This window comes from Coregonus clupeaformis, chromosome 11 (genome assembly GCF_020615455.1).
Source record: "Coregonus clupeaformis isolate EN_2021a chromosome 11, ASM2061545v1, whole genome shotgun sequence".
Classification (NCBI taxonomy): domain Eukaryota; kingdom Metazoa; phylum Chordata; class Actinopteri; order Salmoniformes; family Salmonidae; genus Coregonus; species Coregonus clupeaformis.
The window spans coordinates 51,411,555-51,436,144 of record NC_059202.1 but is presented as its reverse complement, the minus strand read 5'-3'; the positions used below and the strand labels follow the sequence as shown (position 1 = coordinate 51,436,144).

Below are 24,590 nucleotides of genomic sequence, written 5' to 3'. Positions count from 1 at the left end.
CTGGTGTCCAGTCCTGTAACCTTGACCTTTCCCAGATCTACAGGAGGAGCCACAGTAATATTGAAGGGGCTCTTGGGAATGGGGTCCCCTCCATGGGTGACGGAGATGGTCATCTGACCCTGTTGAACAGTGGTGTACTTAACGGTGTAGGAGTAGTCATGGTTGTCTATGATCTCAAAGTCCCTGACAGCCTCTCCCTTCAGTTCTGCTGCTGTGAAATGGACCTCTGGCTTGGCCTTGCCTGCTCCCTTTGTGAAGATGGTGAAGTGGGTCGGAGTGCCCACCTCCACGCCTGTCTTGTTGAGTCCTGGGCCCTCAGCTCTCACTTTGCCAGCATCATGGGAAGGATCCACCTTCACTCTGAACGGACTAATGGGGATTTCCTGTAACACAAATATGGAATGGTTTTGTTGCTGTACACTTTTTAATAAAAACTCAAAAACTAATCGAATACAGATCACAACTACGGAAACTTTTGTGCCATTAAGGAGTAGTAGTTAGAACTATTATACAGTACCAGTCAAAAGTTTGGACACACCTACTCATTCAAGGGTTTTTCTTTATTTTTACTATGTTCTACATTGTAGAATAATAATGAAGACATCAAAACTATGAAAACACATATGGAATCATGTAGTAACCAAAAAAGTGTTAAACAAATCAAAATATATGTTATATTTGAGATTCTTCAAATAGCCACCCTTTGCCTTGATGACAGCTTTGCACACTTTTGGCATTCAAATAAAATCAAATAAAATCACATTTTATTTGCCACATGCGCCGAATACAACAGGTGTAGACCTTACAGTGAAATGCTTACTTACAAGCCCTTAACCAACAATGCAGTTTTAAGAAAAGAAACAACGTAAAAAATAGATAAGTAAAAAATTAAAATAGCAAATAATTAAAGAGCAGCAGTAAAATAAAATAACAGTAGGGAGGCTATATACAGGGGGTACCGGTACAGAGCCAATGTGCGGGGGCACCGGTTAGTCGAGGTAATTGAGGTAATATGTGCATGTGGGTAGAGTAAAAGTGACTATGCATAGATAATAAACAGAGTAGCAGCAGCGTAAAAGAGGGGGGGGGGGGGCAATGCAAATAGTCCAGGTAGCCATGATTAGCTGTTCAGGAGTCCTATGGCTTGGGGGTAGAAGCTGTTAAGAAGCCTTTTGGACCTAGACTTGGTGCTCCAGTACCGCAGTGTGGTAGCAGAGAGAACAGTCTATGACTAGGGTAGCTGGAACCTTTGACACATTTTAGGGCCTTCCTCTGACACCGCCTGGTATAGAGGTCCTGGATGGCAGGAATCTTGGACCCAGTGATGTACTGGGCCGTAAGCACTACCCTCTGTAGTGCCTTGCGGTAGGAGGCCGAGCAGTTGCCATACCAGACAGTGAAGCAACCAGTCAGGATGCTCTCGATGGTGCAGCTGTAGAACATTTTGAGGATCTGAGGACCAATGCCAAATCTTTTCAGTCTCCTGAGGGGGAATAGGCTTTGTCGTGCCCTCTTCACGACTGTCTTGGTGTGTTTGGACAATGATAGTTTGTTGGTGATGTGGACACTAAGGAACTTGAAGCTCTCAACCTGTTCCATTACAGCCCCGTCGATGAGAATGGGGGCGTGCTCAGTCCTCTTTTTTTTCCCTGTAGTCTACAATCATCTCCTTTGTCTTGATCACATTGAGGGAGAGGTTGTTATCCTGGCACCACATGGCCAGGTCTCTGACCTCCTCCCTATAGGCTGTCTCATCAATAGATGTGTCCAAACTTTTGACTGGTAGTGTCACGACTTCCTCCGAGGCTGCCTCCTCTCCTTGTTCGGGCAGGCTTCGTCGTTCGTCGTCACCGGCCTTCTAGCCACTGCCGCCCCTCATCTCATCATTCCATTTGTTTTGTCTTGTTTATTACACACACCTGGTTCATATCCCCTCATCAGTACCTGTATAAGTGTTCCCTCTGCCCCCTTGTCTTTGTGTGTGATAGTTTATTGTGAGGATAGTGAAGCTCGGTGGAGCTCCTTGTATTTTGTATTCGCCGGGTTATTTTCCCTGTGTTGCCTTGTTGGTTCCAGTGCGCCTGTTTTGTGCACTGGACTGTTTTGACGCTTTACTGCGTACTCTGTATTCCGGAATAAATCCTGTTATTCTGTGATTTACCCTCCTGCGCCTGACTCCTTCAAAATCCCCCAGCACAGGTAGTGTAGTTCTAATGCTAAACCACATAGTAACAGTAGGCACGGCAAACCCGTTTTGGTAATTTCTGGTATATCATCAAAATGCTTCAATAGTAGCACGTCTTTGGACTCATTCAGCAGTTTTTAACTGCTTAAGTACAATACCATTGGAAATTAATGTTGAAAGTTCAATTTATATTCCTAAAACGTAACTTCCTGTTGACAAGACATTTTGATAAATAGCCCAATGTCAAAGTTTTAACATGTCCAAATTAATAACCAATATGCAAAAGCAGTTCGTGATATATTGAAAAATGAAATATAAAATGTAGTATCTACACATACAGTACATGTGCAACAATAGTAATCATATTACTTGTGTTTTTGTAAACGAGCACCTTATAAACTGCACACGCACCAAAAACCCTATCGATCAGGGGGGAAATCAGGTTGTACGCGTTGCTGAAACTAACACAACTAAAAAAAAACATAGAAACTGGAGATATTTTTTACATCACTGGTTAGAGAACAATCTGCAGACGACAGTCAGCTACATTTTGGAGTGATGCATTTTGATTTGGGATCGCCAAAACGGAAAGAGAAATGCAACACTTATTTGTCAATCAGTCATGTCAATATCACGTTGAGTTCAACTGCGCTAGAGGGGGTAGATGAGGTTGCACGTCCTGTTAAAACTAAGACAGCTCAAAAACCACACGGAATCTGGAAATAATGTGTACATTACTGGTTAGTTAGAGGACAATTTGTAGAAGACAGCTAGCTACATTTTGAAGTGTTGCATTTGTATTCAAGTGGGTCGCCAACCCGGTAAGTGTAACACAACACTTTTTTTTTGTTAATCACTTCCATCGATATCACGCCGAAATCTATAGAACAGGGGACAAACGTTTGGGGTGTTGCGCTGTTTAAACTAACACTATTCAAAGGCCACACGGAAACTTGGAATAACCTATACATGGTTGGTTAGATGAGAACTTGTAGAAGGCTTATATCTATATTTTAGAATGTCGGATGTTGATTTCGGGAGGCTGCCATCATGGAAAGGGGAACAGACCACTTTTTCTGTTAGTTAACTTAAACATATCACGACGCGGCATAGGATATCAATAGTGACAACGGTTGGCTGCTATTTAACTGATCGTTTGACTGTCAAAACCATATATTGGTGTGTGGCCAGCAACTTTTATAGAGAGACCGCCCCAAGTCCTGCGCATCCCAGCACATGTGACAAAATCAAAGGTACAAAACCAAAGATATTGATCTGTTTTAAGCAATCAATCTTATGTCATCGTGATGACTGAACTTTTATTCTAACATGACCAATCTGAGGTAAAAAGGATGTGTAATTTCACTCAATTTTATGAGGTGAAAATGCAAGGTTGTGTAAGGTAGTAACACAAAATGTCCACATTAGGGAAATAAGCGCAAAATACACAGTAATTGGCAAAATAATTCAACATGTCAATTTAAGATGATAGTATATGTTGCCCACTCACAAAATATTGCAACAATGACATCTATTTCTCACTGATTTAACCATTTAGAGAGTTTAAAAATGCTCTCAAACACAATTTAACTGGGCGCTCTAGATTAGAGCCTCCATAGTGTCTGTGCAGCAGCCTGAACGTTTGACGTCCCTAGTAACAGTAACTCTCTACTGAAGGACCCTGGGTAGTGTAGTTTTAGTCTCACCTTTTCAGCGAACAGCACCATGATGGTGTATTTCCCTGCATTGAGGGGGGTGTACTTGACAGTGAAGGTGTCATTGTCGTTCTTGATGATGTCAAAGTCGATGTCAGCCTCAGCAGGACCCACCACTCCTGGAGAACACTTGATCCCAATACTGATGTCTCCTGTTGGAGGTCAATAGATACACATTAGTAATTAATTGTATATCTACTTATGAAGAAATCCCATAATACTGTGCCTATCAGTATCAATAACTTTCTGATCTTCTACAGTTGCAGGCACTAAAGTTAGGTTGGTATTGGCAGAAGTGCAAGACAATGCTCAACTGCCTTCTCTATGGAAGAAAGGGTTTTAAAAAGGTTCTAACAGGGTGAAAAGGTTATACCTGGAACCCTACAGGGTTCTTCTACAGGAACAAGCAGAAGAACACTTTGAGTAGTATTTCCTATTAACACACATACCTTGTCCAGCCTCTGCGCAGTCCACAGTGAAGTAGGTGGGCTCGTTGGCCTTGAGTCCTGTCTTCTCCACTCCTGGACCATACACCTTGACCTTGTCTGGATGGCAGCCCTCTCCAACAATCACCTATACACACAGACACACGCAATGTTATTCAGACAGAGGCTGGGCTTGTGTAAACTTGTCTGAGACCTGAAGACTTGCATTGGCTCCCCGTCCCTGACCTAATGCCCTTAGCTCAGTGGGCTATTGCGGTTTAATAACACACAGGATCCCAGTGGGTCGGTCCTACTCACCCTGAAGGGGCTGTTGGGCATGTTGACATCTCCCCAGGTGATGATGATGGTGTGTTTGATGGGCTTGGTGGGGACGTACACACACAAGAAGGTCCCGTCTCCCTTATCAGCGATCTTAATGTCGAACGTGACGCCCTCTGTATCCTTTGCGTAGATCTTCAGATGGCCATTGCCAGCCTCACGGGCATCGATGGTGAACTCTGCTGGTTTGTTTATGATGACCCCAGTGGGCTCCAGGCCTGGACCGAAAGCTTTCACCTGCAGCAGAGAGGTACACTTTAATGCGAGGTGCACAGAGGTACGATTAAATGTGTGTGTGTTTGTTTGTACATCAGTGTGTTTTTGTGTGTCATAAAGACTACTCCTGTAACGGTGGAGCTAGGCTGGAGTGGTGGGAGGAGATAACCTTCTCAGGGAAGCAGTCATTGGTTGCAGAGAGGATGTGGGCCATGAAGGGGCTGTCCTTGATGTCTTCGTCATCACAGATGACATGGACAGCGTAGTCACCTGGCTCAGTGGGCCAATAGCGGACATTGCAGGAGCCGTCACCCTTATCATCACACTCTATCTTAGCCTGGGATGGACCCTCGATAGAGAAGCCTGGAGACAGAACGTTTGACTTTAGTCTCCCAATCCTCAAGAGGCATATAGGTAATTTTCCTCTGCACCTGTTAGAATACCAACTGAACTTGTGACTATGAAGAAGTAGTGTGCCTTTTCTTAGAAAATGTAAAGATAAATTCCACTAAAGAGGTTTGATTTTGTTACTGTAATCTAATCCATTACTCTACTTGTTCAACTACATTACCCATAATGCCCCATGTCCCTCATGTCCTGGCTTACCCAGAGTTCCCACTTCCGTGCCGATGGCCTCCACCACGAAGTCAGCTGACTTGCCCACCCGGCCGGTCAGCAGACCAGGACCCCAAGCTCTCACATTCTGAGGGCCTGCCACCTCACTCACCTCCACATCGAAGGGGCTGGAAAAAACACACAGAAACAGGTCATGATTACAACTACACAGCTCAGGAAAGGAGGGTATGTTGGAGTAGTCTATGTAGGTGCTGGTCATTGGGAAGTGTAGTAAAGTAACACATTATGATAACTTTTATAAATAGTTTATATGCTATTATTAATGAGTATTTAATCATTAACAAACACTAATAAAACATTAAAAAGCATTATAATTAATAAGCATTTATACACCTTTATAAGCATTTACAACAGCTTATTGAAAGCCCTTACCTGTGTGGGATGGGCTGTCCTCCCCAGGTGATGTTGACGGTGTATTTACCAGTCTGGTTAGGAAGATATTCACATTCATAGACACCATCACCAATATCTTTTACTTTCACTGGCTCCTCGGCTCTACTTGGTCCAGTCACTGAGACCTTGAGCTCTCCACTGCCGGCTCCCTTGGTGAAGACCTTGAAGTCTGCCACCTCCTTGACCCTCACCCCCTTCGGCTGAAGGCCTCGGCCTGTGGCACGACACGCGTTGGCATTGATGGCTGGAGAGAAGGAAAAGGGTGGTTAAGGAGAGTGGTACACAGACTGACAGATTGACAGACTAACCTAGCAGTATAGGACCAAATGGAGCTGGCAGGAGCATTCACATACGATACAATGTCGTATGCAAACATGATGCAGGCAAGATGCTGTAATGAATTTCCTCATTAAGGACAATGAACATAATCAGTCAATCAATTCCATTGGATACCAGATTTGAACTTTGACACAATGCAGTATAGGAATAGCACAATGCTGAATGTAGTACACTCACATTGTATAATACACATATATGAAAACAATAATGTATTGGTTGCAGCATGAACAAATTAATGGAGCTTCCAGGCATCAACTGACTTAACAACATTTCAGTCTAATAGAAACATTGATTGCAGGCTTGGTTATACTTAATAGTTTGAAGCAATGAAACCTAGGAACGCTAACCCAAAATCAAGGAAACACAACAAGCCAAAACATTTCATAATGCAATCTGGGAAGCACTGACTCACTTAGACTAAAATCACTTTCCTGGAAAGTTTCCTACAAGTTAAGAACATTCACTTCGCTACATAATAGAGATGTATGAGATATCTGTCTCCAACATCAAGCTGCCACAGGCAAGGCAGCAACCGCCCAAGCAAGGCACTCTTTCTTGGCCCTCAGAGGGCATGGCATTTCCCCTGTCACAGGAAGCATACAGGGCATCTGCAGGATATAGGGCAAATGGCATAGGGCACAAGACATTGTGCATAGGGATGGTGGGGACCGGCTAGCATACCAGTGGGCACAACGGGCGCAGGCCTCAACCTAGACAACCCATACTAACTTGGTCTGCCTCTGGGGGTAGGGACACCCCCCTTCTTGCCCTCTGGGCCCTTCTCCCCACCGGGAGAGGTGAAGGCAGACAGGGGTATTATCTGAACTGGAAGAGGACCCACGATAGAGGGAGGAGCTAAAAATCACAGACAGGAAGTTGGTTGAACTTCAACATAACACTGACTGGTCGTCGTCGTGGTGACATGTTGGCTGCGGCGAGTGATTGAAACAACTGTGGAACTAGAGAGTGATAGATCAACAACGGAATGACACAATGCGACAGTAGTGTCAACAACAGTAATTTGTGTAGTGGCAGTTGGTGACTGTTAGTGACAGTTGGCTCAGTGCTAACTCACCCTCTGCGATTTGAATCTTGAAGGGGCTCTTAGGGATCTCCTGACCGGCAAACAGGACGTGGATGGTGTGGGGGCCCTCCAACATGGGCCGGTAGGTGCAACGGAAAACACTGTCCCCCTTGTTTTCCAAGATCAGTTCCACTGTGTCTTTCTTCCCCTCAGGGTCCACGATGACAACACTCACATCACCATTACCAGCACCTAGACAGGATAACAGGAAGACACCAATCAAAACACTGTTAACCAACCATGTGATCAAAACAAGGAAACGTGGAACATTGTTTTGGGCCCTCTCAGTAAATTCCTTCTCTAGTTTTACCAGTTTTGCAAGGAACTCATCTGATCACTGCTACTAATGTTTTCCTTGTCTGGTGTGTCCTCACTCCTTACCTGCAGTGTAGATGTCAAAGTAGGTGGGTTTGTTGGCCATGTTGCTGGTAGCTTCCAGCCCTGGTCCTCTGGCCTGGACCTTGTTGGGATCACCTATGGCCTTGGCCACTTTCACTGTGTAGGGGCTCTTATCAATATCCTGCCCAGCAAACAGCACTTTCACCTGAGGAGAGAACCAGTAAAATGTTCCTTTAAAAGCCCAATGCAGACTGAAAAAATAAAATAATAATTCAAATAGTTTGTGGGTAACCATTCATTAGCTTACTGTAATAGATTTACATTAAAATGGGCAGAAATAGACAGTCTGGGAGTGGTGTGAGTGGGGAGGGAAAAACTGAAAACTAGCTGTTATTGGCAGAGGTTTGGAACTTTGTTATTGGTTTATTAACCAATTTACTGCATGGTGATGTCACCATGGACATCTAAACCTCCTGCCCATGCAAACCTGGTGATTAGAAGGTCCTGTGTAGATTGTATTTTCAACCAGCAACTATCAGGAAATAACACTGATCAAATCTTTTCACACTTTTAAAGTGTTAGTTTCATCAGCTGTTGTACAATATGATACAAAACAATTGATTTTGACTGCATTGGGCCTTTAAGTTTTCCTTTAAAGAGTTCCAATGGGCTAGTAGTATATTGTGATGATGAGATGTGTGTATAGTAAAGTCAAGTCAAGTAAGAATGTAAAGTTAAGGAAAATACATCTACATGGGACATTGATGGTAGTGATCAGTTACCTTGTGGGCGCCCTCAACCTTGGGGATGTAAATGACGGTGTAGGTCCTGTTCTTGTCGTTGTTGAACACAATCTTAGCCTCCTCAGTGTGTCCCTCAGGATCCGTGACATACACCAGCACCTCAGCCTGACCTGCCTCCAGAGTTTCCACTGTGAACACTGCTGGCTTCAGAACCATGTTTCCATGGGGCTCAATACCTATGGGAGAGAGAGGAATATCACTTTATTGTCCAATGTCCACGAATTTCCAGCAGAATTTATAGTTAGGAAAAATATGTGGAAAATAGAGCGTTAGAGGTGTTTGAGTCTATGGGCAGTATATGAAACAATACATAATGCTTATCAGAGATCCTGATTCACTTACATTACTTTACATTTTAGTCATCGGGGAGATGCTTTTATCCAGAGCAACTTACAATCAGTGCATTCAATAAAGTAGGTAAAACAACCTCAAGACTTACGCAAGTAACATTTTCTTTATCTACAAAATCAGTGCTAGATTCAACACACCACTGTGCTAAAGTATGGTCCCTATCCCAGTGGTACCCACCTGGTCCGTAAGCCTTGGCTTTGTTGGGGTACAGCTGAACCCCTTTAGGTTTGAGGGGAGTGCCAGGCTTCAGTTTAGCCTTTGGGAACTGGGACAGGTAGGTCATCACGGACTGTTCATCCACTTCCGGATCTACAATCTCCTCAGGGTTGATCACCTAGGCCACAAGGAGAGCGTGAAAGGTTAGTTACCTAGTCAACAAGCAGAAGGTCATGGGTTAGGGCAGTAGTTTTTAACCGGTGCCTTGAGGAACTCAGGAGTGCCGCGAAAGGTTTCCTGATCTTGATAGTTTTTTGGAACACTCACACTCCTGTGGAATGCATATGGAATTTTGACTTGGGAGTAACAGTACCGCTCAGATAATACATTGAATGGTATATGGTTACGTCTGTATCGCTGTTTCAAGTCTGGTGCGCTCAGGCTGTTGTTACATTATCATTTGAGGGGAGCGCATCATGAGCAAAGTCATTTGTAGGCTATCATTTTACTTTGCCTGTGAGAACCATTAGCACAGGCAAGTCTGATTAGGCTTAGCTGTAACAAAACAAACGCTTTGTGTCCGTGATTGCACCCCAATGCACAAAACCGCTCGTCTGTAGCCCAAACCGTTAAAAACGAAATACCTTTTTTACCAGAGCTAAACAAATATCTTCCTAGTGGGGATTCACCGGACGCTCTTAAAGAGGTACACACAGATTAATCATCATGAGTAAAGAACTATGACAATAGTTCAAATAAACACAATTTAATCTGTAAAAAAAAAATTGTCACAGAAAATAGAGGATTTGCAGTATGGATCTGATGAGAAGGAGGTCATTACCACTAAATTAATTAATAGGGAAATTTTTGGTGTGGCGCAGAATTTTTTATCCCATCAAGGTGTGCCACGGTTAAAAAAAGGTTGGGAAACACTGGGTTAGGGGTCAATATAGCCACAATTGTCTTACTTGACTTAAACCCTTTTGCCCCATGGGGAGAATAGATCAAAGCACATATGTATTCACCCTTAAAGTTGTTGTCTGGTCTTTACTGTAAATAGTCTTTAAGAAATGGCATAAAATACATTTGATTTCTCTATTGTTTGTGTGTTCTGTATACCAATGTGAAGGCACATTTCCACATTGCATAGATACTATTTCTATACTATTTCATTGTCTCCCTCCTCCTCCTCCACTCCCTCTTTCTCCCTCCCTCCCTGTTTGTTGGCCATATCACAGTGTGGTGTAAAGTTCTCTGTCTATCTTGACCCCAGTACAGCAGGGTTAACGACTGTGGCCTCAGTAAACCATGATTTAGCCCAGAGCCAAGCACTCTCCCACACCTCATCTACAGCTCACAAGACAGCCCTCAGCCCGGGGAGAATTCAGCCCCCTAGGCCTGGGGCCTGGGAATCCATGACACCCAAGGCTCTCTCTCACTATGATACACACCCTAAGCCAGCTCAATATACACCCTAGGCCAGCTCAATATACACCCTAGGCCAGCTCAATATACACCCTAGGCCAGCTCAATATACACCCTAGGCCAGCTCAATATACACCCTAGGCCAGCTCAATATACACCCTAGGCCAGCTCAATATACACCCTAGGCCAGCTCAATATACACCCTAGGCCAGCTCAATATACACCCTAGGCCAGCTCAATCTACACCCTAGGCCAGCTCAATCTACACCCTAGGCCAGCTCAATCTACACCCTAGGCCAGCTCAATCTACACCCTAGGCCAGCTCAATCTACACCCTAAGCCAGCTCAATCTACACCCTAGGCCAGCTCAATATACACCCTAGGGTGATGCCATGTCACGAATTGCCGTTTCACTGAGACTATGCACGCGGTGTATCAGATAAACAAGTGAACAAGTAGATAAACACCCACTCAAATAGTACATCTGACAGTGTCAGTCTTGGAAATGAATTTGGCAAATCTACACCTCAGCATCTCAATCTATAAGCAAGGCTATAATCATGCACCTACTCAACACTCAAAGAAATACATCTACAGTAAAAGTGAAACATAGTAGACAGTATAAGACACCTTGTCACGTATTGTCCCTGTGTTAACCAAAACATCCATTACATTTCATTCACTAGCTCCACAATGTGCCCTTACAAAAAAACACGTGACAAATCACGTGAATAGGACACGTGAAAAAACATGTGGTTTTCGGACACGTGTGAATCCGTGTGTGAACAAATCCTATAAAAATGTCACCTATATATTTTTTGATCTACAAAAAAAAAAATCAGGTGACATTTTCATAAGTCACACACGTGGTTTTCGGACATGTGTGACATTTCACATACATCTTTCACATCTGAAAAACAGACGTGGTTTCCCAACATTTCACATGTGATAATATACATTTCTCATGTGTGCTTTTATAACTGGTGGGATTAGAACCCAGGTCTTCTCATGTCCACTACACTTTCACATGTGCATTTTTATATTTTAATGTCAACTAGGGCTGTCAAATGATTAAAAAATGAAGTTGACTTCATTGCAGGATTTGTTGTGATTAATCACAATTAATTTAAGATTTCTTATACAAAAAGCATTACAAGAATATTGACTTCTTATTTTTGTCCAAAGTAACAGTTAGCAAAATCAGGTAAATTGATAAACACACTTTCTTTAACCTCAAACTCAACCTCAAAGTTTCATTGTTGTTTTTAGCTTTAAATTACAAAAAGCTAACTTGAGTTAACTGATTAACTCTGACAGCACTAGTTTTACATGTTAAACAGGGTAAATAAGGAGACACGGAGCGCTAGCTTCTCTTCACTGGGCTTCTTCCAACGGTCACTGACCAATGTATGAAAAAGAGAGTTTGCCTGCCAGGAGTAACACTCCAAATGGATGGCTCAGAAATAAGAAATCATTATTTTTAAAGCACTTTAATTATTATACTCAGTTAGGCTAAGTTACCTTCTTCCAGAATGGCATTACATAACATTGCTACTGCAACATGTTAACACCACCTTTTCACGTGTGAGGAGAATAACGCTATTTCACCACCACATTTGAGTTTTCTTCCATGTGAAACTGTAAATGTGATTTTTACATGTGAAAATGCAATTCCATATGTGAAAGTGAGATTTTCACATGTGGAGTTTTCTTACATATGAAACTGCAAATGTGATTTATACATGTGATTTACTTTCACATGTGAACTTGCATTTTCACATGTTAAACTACAAATCTGACAAGCCTCAAGGGGCTTTCCGTGGACAGTTGTCCCCAGAGTAGTGTGTCTTACCTGGGGCACGCCCAGCCAGTCGTCAGCCTGCTGCATGGCCTCTCTGGCATTCTCCACAGGCTGGTTAGGGTCCCAGGCCTGCCAGTCAGGGCACAGACCTACAGGGAGAGAGAGAGGGAAACGACAGGAGAGAAGTAGAGAGGGAAGAAGGAGGGAGAGACAGGGGTTTTAGAATGGAATCAGGGTTAAGATGGCATCCGCTAACAATTACATAACAGTGTCTTATCTGGTTACAGAAACAACTAAGATTATCATCATTACTACCCTCCTACTAATTACTACTAACACCCTACCACCCTGTGAGACCATGTATTTACCCATGCTGCTCTCCTCCAGTTTGTATAGATAGGTGTATAGCTAGTCCTCAATGGAAGTGCTTCGATTTCAAAACAACGAAAGCAACAGACGTCCTTTCACTTTCCCTGCCGGACACTGAGGGCTAAAGCAGACAGGCTAACAACTAGAAATAGACTTACTAGAATGAGCATTCCCATTCAAGTCAATGGGTCTATGATGTGTGGACCGCAATGTAATTCTATTTCTATGTGCTTACGTGCATTGTGCTGCTAATGCTTAATTAGCTGTTAGCGATGCAGTGAGTTCACTGACTCAAAGAACCCAGAGCGCAACAGGAGTTTATTATGACGTTATTATTGACGCCGTGGAGCTGCTGTGTTACTGTAACGTTACTGTGACGTTTAAACAACGTTTACATTACATTGATCTGACGCTGGACATTGAGGACATTCATTATGTCATAGTTATTCACCGTAACTGAGAATAACATTATGATTAAAAAGTCAGCAATTGTTGGGTGGAGGGAGGATGGGTGGGTCTTCTGAAAGGAATGCATTACGACAGTGGAACTAATGTCTGACATTTCGCCAAAGTAAAACATTCATGTTTCAAGTTGCAGGTGATTTCAGCTTTGGACTTAAGCCCAGCCTCCTCCACCCATATTGATATTTCAATTCTATTACATTTCAATTGGACACTGAAGAATATTGTCAGGCATACACGAGAAATACTTTCTAAAACAAAGGAGGGGAAGACTCTTGTTCTACCTGATTTCTCCTGCTGTACCAAAACTATGTCTGTAAAGTATAGATACATTACAAACTAACTCTTAACGATTTGAGCAGGGCAGGATTTGTCAACTTCCTAAATGCTATTACATGTTCAGTAAGGAACAAGGGCCTTGTATGGTCTCATCTGTAGCTAGTTAGGTGTTTGAAAGCCGCTGTATCACGTCATGTAAACATTCAACCACAGTGTTTCTAGACTCCTCTCTCTGTTCTATAACTCAAAAAGGAGACTTTTTAAAGCTGCATGTCAGAGGGTCAGAGTGTGCTGTAACTTCTGGTCAAATTGGAGGCGTTTCAAGTCGACGAGTCATCTCTGTGAATCTCCACTCCTGCTCCAAAGCTTTTCCTCGTGCCATCAGTCTCTAGCACAGAACGGCCTGCTTTTTAAAGACGTGCCAAGCATATAAGCACATCTCCCTTGACAGATGAAGAGGAATCGTGCCCAAATTTGGGGGTGTTGTGTGGGGAGTCTGAAGAGAGCTCCTTCACTTAGTCTAGGACAGTTGGCAGGGACGTCCTAGAGCTCTTTCTCTCCTGTCTTTCTCTGTCTGTCTGTCTCTCTCTCTCTCTCTGTTGATTTTTCAATCTCTCTCTTCTCTCTCTCTCCCTCCCTCCCTCTCGCTCTGTCCTTGTCTCTGTCACTCTGTCACGCGTCTCCCGAGTGGCGCAGTGGTCTAAGGCACTGCATCGCAGTGCTAGCTGTGCCACTAGAGATCCTGGTTCGAATCCAGGCTCTGTCGTAGCTGGCCGTGACCGGGAGACCCATGGGGCGGCGCGCAATTGGCCCAGCGTCGTCCAGGGTAGGGGAGGGAATGGCCGGCAGGGATGTAGCTCAGTTGATAGAGCATGGCGTTTGCAACGCCAGGGTTGTGGGTTTGATTCCCACAGGGGGTATGAAAAAAATGAAATAATGTATGCACTAACTGTAAGTCGCTCTGGATAAGAGCGTCTGCTAAATGACTAAAATGTAAATGTAATGTATTCCTCTCTCTCTGTCCCACTGGCTAAACAGGGCCACCGAGGCCTACTGCCACTGCCAGGCTGTGTAAGTGATACCGTATTGAATACAACAACTGACTCATAGCTGACCCTGACATCTCACCACAGTAACTTCCCAGCCATGTGTCTGATGGAAGATGAGATGACCTGGCACAGCACTTACCAGGGATCTACCATTCTCCTTTAGTCACATTAACTAGCACCAAACTGTTCCGGAGTCAGTTCTTACCAGGGGCACAGTTAGGGAAATCGGTTTCTTGAGCATACCGAGATGTTACACTGAATTTCTGCCTCGACCAAAAATGAGTATCTTGACCATACCAAGATGTTACAAACATTTCTGCCTCAAATTGGAATTGGTATCTTTAACATTGCGAGATGTTACATAGGATTTCTGCCTCAAATTGAAATTGGTATCTTGAGCATTGCGAGTTGTTACAAGGATTTGTGCCTCGACCAGAAATTGATATCTTGAGCATTTGTGATGTTTTGTATGTGACTGTGTTCTGATGAAGAGATATTCTCCTACCAGTAACTAAAGTTCCCATGGGAGAATATTGTGTGTGGGAGGGAGGTGTGTCCTGAGGACATATACGGGCAACAAGAAATCCACATGAACTAACCAGGGGCACAGTTGTCTACCAGGGCTCCCAGGGCCTTGCCATCCCTCCAGTCTCGGTGGAAGTTGTTGATGGGCAGCTCAGGCACCTTGTTCTGGATCCATCCCAGCAGCCTCTGCTTGGGGGTCAGTTTCTTGGCCTCCTCATCGTCCTCGTCCTCCCACATGGGCATGGAGATGGAGTAGTGCAAGATCAGAGTCCAGATCAGACCCAGGATCAACTTCAGGTTCCCGTCCACGATGGCCTTGGAGTCTGGAGGGGAGAGAAACACAGATCTAGGATCAGATTTGGGTTCCCATTCATCATGGCAACAAGCAATGTTACGTGTATGGTTTTTTCTCAGACCAAATAGACTGTTTGGTATCTGAGTCTTTAGATAAACAAAATGGCCTTGAGATTACATCTACATTTTAGTCATTTAGAAGACACTCTTATCCAGAGCGACTTACTATCACATCTATCAAGTCTGACCTGACTTCCACTCTCTCACCCCACCCCAGACACTCCTCTCCAACAGGAGAGTGACTGAGTATCCCTGGTATTCCACATACAGACAGACAGATTCAATGGACATGGTTGGGCACCAGAGACAACAACAGCTCAACAGCTGAGGACATACAGTATGTTGATATGGAATCCTTCCCAAAGTCAACAGCACTTGGATTTCAATTGCTTTGAAAGTACTTTGGAAAATCAGTTACCTTTAGTTTGCGATAAATCCAGGAAGATGCACTAAGTAGTAGGACAATAAAGAGACCAGTAATCATGCCAACAAACTTAACCAGTGTATCCTTAGAATAGTCAATTATCTTGGTACCTCTTAAAAACTAACCACACTCACAGACTATACATAAACCAAACAATAACATCTTACTTTGATTAAGAGTAGACAATAAACTGGAGAGAGTAAAGTGTATCCAAAACCATTGTGCAAAAGGCTAATACATTCCATATACATATAAGGGACATTTTTCAACTTCATATTCATAATCTCCAGCACCACCCCAACATCAATATATGTGAAAATGGCAGGTTTCTATGTTTTGTAGTAAACAAGATAGAGGAAGATACAGTGAGTATACAAAACATTAAGGACCGTGTATGTGTGCCATTCAGGGAGTGAATGGGCAAAAAAAAGATTGAAGTGCCTTTGAACTGGGTATGGTAGTAGGTGCCAGGCGCACTGGTTTGTGTGAAGAACTGCACCGCTGCTGGGTTTTTCAAGCTCAACAGTTTCCCATGTGTATCGAGAATGGTTCACCACCCAAAGGACATCCAGCCAACTTGACACAGCATTGGAGTCAACATGGGCCAGCATCCCTGTGGAATGCGTTCGACACCTTGTAGTGTCCATCCCCCGATGAATTGAGGCTGTTCTGAGGGCAACTGAATATTAGGAAGGTGTTCCTAATGTTTGGTATACTCAGTGTAAGTGTTTCCAATGATATCATCAACCAATCAGTAGACAATTAGTAGGCAATAGCAAGTGGAGAGGCTGGTCATGTGAGTTGTTTATTTCTGAGTCTATGATTATTTATTCTACTCTGCTTAATGACTATTTAATAAGGCCCATTATACAGACTGGCATACGCCAGTGGTGGTGTTTTGTGGCATGTGGTGTGGTGTGGTGGAGGGGTTGCATGGCTTGATGTGGTTTTAATACTGCCATATCAGGTTTTATGGACAGCCGTGTGCCATGTGGTCAAACAGTCATCTGGCAAAAAGTGTGTGCCAGTGACGTGCTCAGTATCAATTCATTTAGTATCTGTAGGTTGCTGTGACAACACAGAAACGTTATTTAAAGGCTTGTGTTCACTGTTCACCCGGGGCTTGGTGCTGCTGCATCAAGTCTCAAGAGGCAGACGTCAGGAGAGGAATGACAGCGCTGCTGTTATCGTGTCCCGTTTCTGTCAAGCTGACAAGGTCGCAAGTATGGACACCTTCTCCGCCTGTCACTCCCCAACACACTCACTTCGAGGTGGGCATTGTGTGAATGACCCCTAACCTCTTTGCTGACACTATACTGCAGGATGCTGGGACATTCCAGAGGCATGAGGTCCGTCGCTCTCCATAGAGAGTCCCCCTGGGCATCACGACACACATGCCGTGCCCTTTACAACCACACGCTCAAAGCGACGGTTACACTGGGAATTTCACTGGGCCTTGTGGGGAGAGTAATCAGTCATCAATGTCATGGGTTTAATAACCCTTCTACTAAGTGAAATGTGAGGCTGGAAAACGCTAGCTAGGCTTCTTATAGTCCCGTTTCTTCTCATAGTCCCGTTACGCAAGATTTTAGCTCTGGGTTAACCGAGATAACTGTTTATCTAAAGCTACTGCTAAGTGTGTCCCTTGCTTATTCTACCAGTACACAACCTGTCCAGTATAAAATGACATTATTGCAACCAGCTCTGCCCACTTGAAGTACTGTATGTGTCTATGTCTATCTAGTGGCTGCTGCTAAGGGAGTCCAGGGTCCACAGAGTCCAAGGTTCAGCATCTATGCCTCAATCACTCATCCCAGGGTTTAGCTACCTCTCTGCATTCAGCCAGCCTAAACCTCACCTCATAACCTCCACACTATCCCAGGAGGATTCTGGCCATGCACCCACTGTTAAGCTAGCCTGGTCCTAGATCAGTTTTGCATTATAGCCAACTCCTATCATCTTTCTCATAATTCCTCTGATATACAAAATAATGACCATAGGATTTGGCTATACAGCCCTAACTGATCTGGGACCAGCAGGCTACTTTAGTGTTAAGCAGGCCGTAGAGTTAGTGGCTGTCGACATAAACCCATTTCCTGTCCCTCTAGCCTTTGGCTTCACTCCTCTGACCTTTAGTGAGTGTGATTATGAGGTGTGGAGTGTGTGCAGAGTGATAGGGGTGTGTGTGTTGTGTGTGTCTGTCTGTGAACGCGTGCACAGCATCGTTGTGTGTCATTCTCATTAACATGGTCCTGCTGAATTTCCAGAGCCCAGAGCGATGGCCTGCCACTGCCTACCACAGTAGTTTGAGTAAAACATTTGCAACCTTGAGAGTCCAGGATGGATGGCTTCAGTCTTGGCCCTGACATGGGGCAGTGATCTCAATGGCACCTCTGCTGTAAGAGTTTCCAGAGAGATGACTGACCCATGCCCACTTTGTGAAAGTCATGCATCAGTAGAGCACCTGACAAACGGGCAGTGGTGTGTATTCATGGATGCCAAGGGAAGCCAGGCCCCCCCAAATATTTGACCAATAAAAAATGTTTTACAAAATAAAAAATTTTAAATTTATATATTGTCTCTCTCTGTGTTTTTATATAATTTTCCGTAAATTCGCAAGTGGCTGAATCTCACTGGAGAAATCATCCGAGCGAGGGAAACAGCTCCCCTCTGTCTTAGTATGTGTAGCCCATGTATCTGATGCTGTCTGGACCAAAAGAGTATAACATGTTACCGCCGTAGCATTTTATTGATTGATGCCAGCAAGCATTTGGCCTCCCTTGATAAACATTTTTATAAAATAATTAGCCAATCAGCTTTGAGCTGAGCTCAACTGTGGGTTATCCTGATGCAGCTTAACGCCCCCCAAGGGAGGCCAGTTTGGATTTGGCTTCACACCAATCAAATCACTTCCTAAGCTAAATATAATTTTCAGAAAAACTTGTCTGTTTCTGGTCAGCTTGTGTTGATGTCCTGCAGTAGCTAGCTTGCTAAATCAGCTCTTTCATTTACATTACATTTTAGTCATTTAGCAGACGCTCTTATCCAGAGCGACTTACAGGAGAAAGTAGGGTTAAGTGCCTTGCTCAAGGGCACATCGACAGATTTTTCACCTAGTCGGCTCTGGGATAGAACCAGCGACCTTTCGGTTACTGGCACAACGCTCTTAACCACTAAGCTACCTGCCGCCCCCCACTTCATTGCTTCCACTTACAGTCCAGTCCTTAAAGTCAATTTCCTAAGCCATGGATGACTTAATTCTCTGTACAGGCCAATGATTTTAATGGCGATTCTGATCAAACCATAAATTAATATGTTGTGCCACTGGCCTGAGATGATTGAAGTTCAATATGTAGCTTATTAGATGTAGCTTAGTAGGCTCACGTTAACTAGCTAGCTAACTTAGCTGGTTCATTGTTGCCCATGCAAGGAATTTAGGCTAGCAAGCATTTTAGCTGTATGACAGAGCCGTAGACCGTTTTGTTTTACTTTCACGTGCACGCACACACACACACACACACACACACACACACAGAAATCAGTGCCATGGACAGCCACATGATATTTAGCAACATTGATTGGACTAAATTGTTTTTGGTATCTTTAAGTTTGTTTTCAGTGTATTAAACTAAGCATGTATAGTGTTGTTGATTTGATTATGTTTAAATGTTTAAGTTGAAATGGTGCTGGAATACCGGAGGCAGTGCTCCTGTTGTCTACGTGCTGACTTGCGGTAACTCTGTGGTTCAAAATCTTCCTTCACCATGCTGCAGGTGATATAACTGTTTGTTACATGGAATATTTGCTTTATGGACTTCACCGGACAGATGTTGCTCTCCGGTTTTGAGATGAAACAAACGTATGTGCTGTTGTCACTGTGTGACTGCTGTCTTTTTGTTGTCTAGGTCTTATTGTATTTCACGGTGGCGTATGAACGAATGGGTTATAGAGCAAACAACTTAATTATCACAACATAATATGGCTTTTTTACTGGCTTGGCTTGGCTTCCTCAGCGATTTTACCCAGGCACCTCTACTGCAAACTGGATTTACAGAGGTGCCATAATACTGTAGTATGGATGGATGTTTAGACTCAGGCTGAGTCACTTTGCTGAATGTTTCAAATCGGTCTCTCAATAATATGTGGTCGTCAATCTAAGATCCACTATTGTGTAAACACATATTATTACTCTACTGAGTATTATGTGAAGTACAAATATTTTCTGAAATGACGCTGACAGTCTATAATTCATGTATATCCATTGATTAATTAATAATTAATAAATTCATTGCTGTATAGTCTATATTGTAACCTAAAGAAAATTGATTTATGAATCAGTAAAAAAGCTATTATTTTGATATATTTTGTTAAAATAAATAGAGGCACGTGTTGTTCTGTTCTGTTATTCCCTCTGTCCAGATTACGCAGCAGAGTTTGGTTGAACTCCCTCTCCTCCTCTCCCTCTCAGCCCCTCTCTCTCCCTCTCTCTCAAAGATGAATAATAATAAATAAAACATTGCCCCAAAAGCTCAATTATCACTTACCAATAGACACCAACTTGATGTGTTCCCTGTCCAAGAATTCAAGAGCCACAGACACATTTTCCAGTTTCATCTGTCTGAAATTGGGTCTATTGTGGTGCTTTCTGTACATCTTCTTCTGGCTCAGAACTTCCAGAAGCCCGATAAGCTTTAAACCGTCGCCTAAATCCTTTTGCAAGTCGGGGATGCTCTTGTTGATGCACTTGAGGTGCTCGTTGCACCACCTGGTAAAAGTGTTCTGTTGTATTTTCTTCCATGGCGCATCCTCGGCAAGGTCCTTCTCTGTAGCCGGCATCTCGTCTTCCTCGTCCCCTTCAAAGTTGTCGGTGCCCTGGTAGTACTGTGGTGGATGGCTGTCGTCGTAGTAATGTGTATTATTGCTTGACATGCTGGCGGTTTCCGTGTGTGCCTTTTTATACCGAAAGTCAGACGGATGTGTGAAATTATCTGCAAAAAGGTTTAGCCGGTCGATTCCAAGCGCGCGCGCACTCTTGCTGTGGTAAAAGTTCAAAATTTGGAGAGAGGAGTTTAAAAAAACGTTCCCTGGATACTTTTTGGACTAAATTGTGAAGAACCACTTCTTGTTAGGACAATGATGAATTAAATGGTCCGAATTACAGCCCTTGCTGCTGCACCGCGGCCGGCTAATGGTTTTTAATTGGCTGTGGCTTGACAAATGTAGTCGCTGCTTCTTAAGAGATAGGCTCAGAGAAGAATGTCGCTTTTTTTTGTTGTTGAAATGATGCTTCAGTTCAGTTCGTTCTATAGCAGGTGAGTAGAGTAGCAGATGGTTTCACGCACTGTAGTTCAGTGAGTTCTGTATGAGAGTCAGTTAAACTTGAATGGTGTGAGGTGGGCAAGAGCGGGGTATATGAAGGGACCATGGGACTACGTCACACCCGTCGTAGACACCCATGTCATAACTACAATCATAGACTATTTTCTAATCTATGTGGATAACGGGAGGAGTCAGGATTGGCCGTAAGGGATGATATGGCAGTGATTCATTCACTATGGGTCGGACCCCATGCATGCGGCACAACAGTTGTGACAGTGCGTTCTATTTTTAGACACTCCAATTTGGGTGGTGGGAGGCTAGGACTTCTCGGTTGTAGCCTAGTGTGTCATGTCCATAGTGGTTAAACAATTGATCCAAGAGAAGAAAATGACGTATCCTAAAATCAAGTGGGCCTCATTATGTGGCTTAGTTGTGGTTTATATTTTGGTATTTTATCTTTGATGGTTATTTTGTCCTTTTGCCCCTTTTACAACTTTGCTAAATCCTTGTAATAGCCTAATCTTTCAATTGATAGGCAATATTTTTTCTCAAAGAGAGGGAGAAAGAGAGAGGTTTAGGAAGGCCTCATAAAACATGAGGTCCCATAGCCTTTGCTAGTGGTTCATCGTGCTACAAAGCCACTGTATTTTCCCTTTCCATTATGTATGATTCACAATTATGTGTCACCTCTGGGTGAAATATGTATTTTGAATAAACAAAATCACAAAGGTTAACAATGTGTTCCTCCATGAACAGTGTAGTGTCCCTTCTTTTTGCTTCTGGGCAAATGATGGTGTAACGATCCCGGCAGTCTGAGTCGGGTCCTGTCTGGTGACCAGTGTTTTGGGTTCGTAGTCTCCAGTTTCCCGAGGGTTCGGGAACGCTCCGGGGAGCTCTCTGGTTTTCCGCACCTGCATCCCGTCAGCGATCTGCACACCTGGCCCTCATCATCACCCTTTTTAGGCTCTGGCCAAACATCCAGTTCCTGCCGGATCGTTAGCCATGAACAGTAGGTGTTCTGTGTATCAGTTTAGAGTTTCTAGCGTGAGTTTTGTTGTTTTGTACTTTGTTGAGTTTTTTGTGTCCTTACCTCCGTTTTTGTTCCACCTGCAGTCACACGTCCGGAACCTTCACCCCACCTCTGCCTGATGGTCGGCGGCTGCCGAGCCATCACTGGACCTAGTGCTGCACCCCCAACTACTCATCCACGCCGCCCGCTCTGTCCCTGGATTATTCTGCACCTTTTGTTGTATCTAAATAAACCCTCACCTTCGTTCAACTCTCCTTGTCCTGGTCTGCTTCTGGGTTCTGGCTGAGGGAACTGTGACAGAACGATCCGGCCAAATATGAACCCAGCGGACCTGGACTCTGTTCGCCATGCCATTACCCAGCAGGAGAAGATGTTGGGCCGTCATAGCATGGTACTACAGGAGATCGCGTTGTCAGTTCGGAACCTTTCTACCGGCCTGACGGAGGTCCAGAACCAACGCCAGTGTCCGGTGGAGGACCCACTACCGGTTTCACCCATCTCGCCTGCCGCTTCTGAAGTTGTGTCCCTCCGTGAGCCCAAGGTTCCGACGCCGGATAAATATGAGGGGGAGCTGGGAAGATGCCGTTCCTTCCTTATGCAGTGTGGATTAGTGTTCGATCTACAGCCCTACTCTTATGCCACTGACAAGGCTAGGATAGCCTTTTTGATTGAGTTGCTGCGTGGTCGGCGCTGGAGTGGGCTTCAGCCGTTTGGGAACGACAGGATCCCTGCATGTGGCTTCATACCAGGGGTTCACGGCCGAGATGAGGAAGCTCTTCGACCATTCCGTCCGAGGGAGGGACGCAGCTAGGCGTCTGTTTTCTCTTCACCAAGGAACTCCGCAGCGTGGCCGACTTCGTGATCGAGTTCAAGACGTTGGCTGTGGAGAGTGGGTGGAACGAGGAGTCTTTGCAAGCGGCCTTTTACCAGGGCCTGTCGGAGCAGCTCAAGGATGAGTTGATCTCCTATCCGGAGCCTAGTGACCTGGACAGCTTGGTAGCCTTGTCTATTCGGGTGGATAATCGAGTCCGAGAGCCGAAGGAGGGAGAAGCAATGGGGTCCGTCCAATCGATCAGCTTCTCAGTTCCCAGTCGGGTCGGGTGGTGGACCAGAACACGTCGATCATTCTCCACCACTAAGGATTAGTGGAGAGGACCTCTCCCGATTCTGAACCCATGCAAGTGGGGGCGGCACGGGTTAACCAAGGAGGAGCGTCAACATAGACGTAAGACCAACTGCTGCCTCTACTGTGGTCGCTCGGGACATTACATCTCCACTTGTTCCCGGCGGTCGTCAAACTGCCCGGCTCGCTAAAGTTGGGAGGACTTTTAGCGAGCCAGTTTCAACCTCTCAGTACCTCTGTCAGACCCGCTTCCCGGCTACCCTTGTGAACAGGAATCAGAGCTTAGCGCTTAACGCTTTACTCGATTCAGGTGCCGACGGAAGCTTCTTGATGCCGAGTTGGTGGAACAGCTGGGGCTTTCCAAGGAGCAATTGCCGGAAGCCATTGAAGCGACCACTCTGAACGGGCAGTAGTCTGGCACGTATCACGATGAGGACTGAACCGGTTAAGATGCGGTTGTCGGGGAATCATTCTGAGATGATTTCATTTTTTCATTCTGCCGCCTTCCCATGTCCCTCTGGTCCTTGGATACCCCTGGCTGAAGGAACACAATCCCACGTCGATTGGGTGACGGGCAAGGTAACGAGTTGGAGCCTTGATTGTCATGCTAACTGTCTCAAGACTGCCTGCCCCCATTCGGTTCCCAGTCAGGTGATTGAGGCTAAACCCCCAGATTTGTCTCTGGTTCCCGAGACATATCACGATTTGGGGAAGTTTTCAGTAAGCAGAAGGCTCTGTCACTTCCTCCCCACCGACTATATGATTGTGCCATCAACCTGGTTCCTGGAGCTGTCTACCCCAAGGGAAGGTTATACAGTATCTCCCGACCTGAACGTGAGGGCGTTGGAGACCTACATCAAGGAGTCCCTAGCTGCTGGTCTCGTTAGTCCCTCGTCTTCACCCCTGGGGGGCAGGATTCTTCTTTGTGGGAAAGAAGGATGGCTCTCTTCGACCGTGTATTGATTATCGGGGGTTGAATGACATCACGGTCAAGAACAAGTATCCCCTGCCCTTGATGAGTTCTGCCTTCGACTCCTTACAGGGTGCTACGGTGTTCACCAAACTAGACCTACGCAATGCGTATCACCTGGTCCGGATCAGAGAGGGGACGAGTGGTTGACGGGTTTCAATACACCGATGGGTCACTTCGAGTATCAGGTGATGCCGTTTGACTGACCAATGCTCCAGCGGTATTCCAGAGTATGGTGAACGACGTCCTGAGAGATATGATCGGTCTCTTCGTGTTTGTTTACCTGGATGACATTCTGATCTTCTCGAAGGAACCTTCCGACCACGTCCCAGCATGTCCGGCAGGTTCTGCAGCGATTGTTGGAGAATCGCCTGTTCGTGAAGGCCGAGAAGTGCGAGCTTCACGCCCACACTACATCCTTTCTCGGGTACATCATCTCCAGGGGTGAGATTAGGATGGATCAGGAGAAGGTTAGAGCG

At 44.7% G+C, this 24,590-nt stretch overlaps 1 protein-coding gene across 1 annotated transcript in view; it reads right to left on the bottom strand.

Annotated features, from left to right (window-relative positions):
- LOC121577088 (filamin-C-like) overlaps positions 1-21,032 on the bottom strand; it is a 48,379-nt gene extending 27,347 nt beyond the window's left edge. The window contains exons 1-14 of the mRNA XM_041890859.2: positions 20,214-21,032; positions 14,966-15,214; positions 12,259-12,356; positions 9,003-9,159; positions 8,454-8,650; positions 7,714-7,876; positions 7,324-7,524; positions 5,889-6,153; positions 5,487-5,623; positions 5,050-5,243; positions 4,644-4,901; positions 4,350-4,473; positions 3,892-4,052; positions 2-383 (exon numbers count right to left, since the gene is read on the bottom strand). Of these exons, the coding sequence (XP_041746793.2) occupies positions 2-383; positions 3,892-4,052; positions 4,350-4,473; positions 4,644-4,901; positions 5,050-5,243; positions 5,487-5,623; positions 5,889-6,153; positions 7,324-7,524; positions 7,714-7,876; positions 8,454-8,650; positions 9,003-9,159; positions 12,259-12,356; positions 14,966-15,214; positions 20,214-20,598 (2,971 nt within the window). The 5' untranslated portion in view covers positions 20,599-21,032. The remainder of the gene's footprint in view (position 1; positions 384-3,891; positions 4,053-4,349; positions 4,474-4,643; positions 4,902-5,049; positions 5,244-5,486; positions 5,624-5,888; positions 6,154-7,323; positions 7,525-7,713; positions 7,877-8,453; positions 8,651-9,002; positions 9,160-12,258; positions 12,357-14,965; positions 15,215-20,213) is intronic.
- Positions 21,033-24,590: the final 3,558 nt, after the last annotated feature.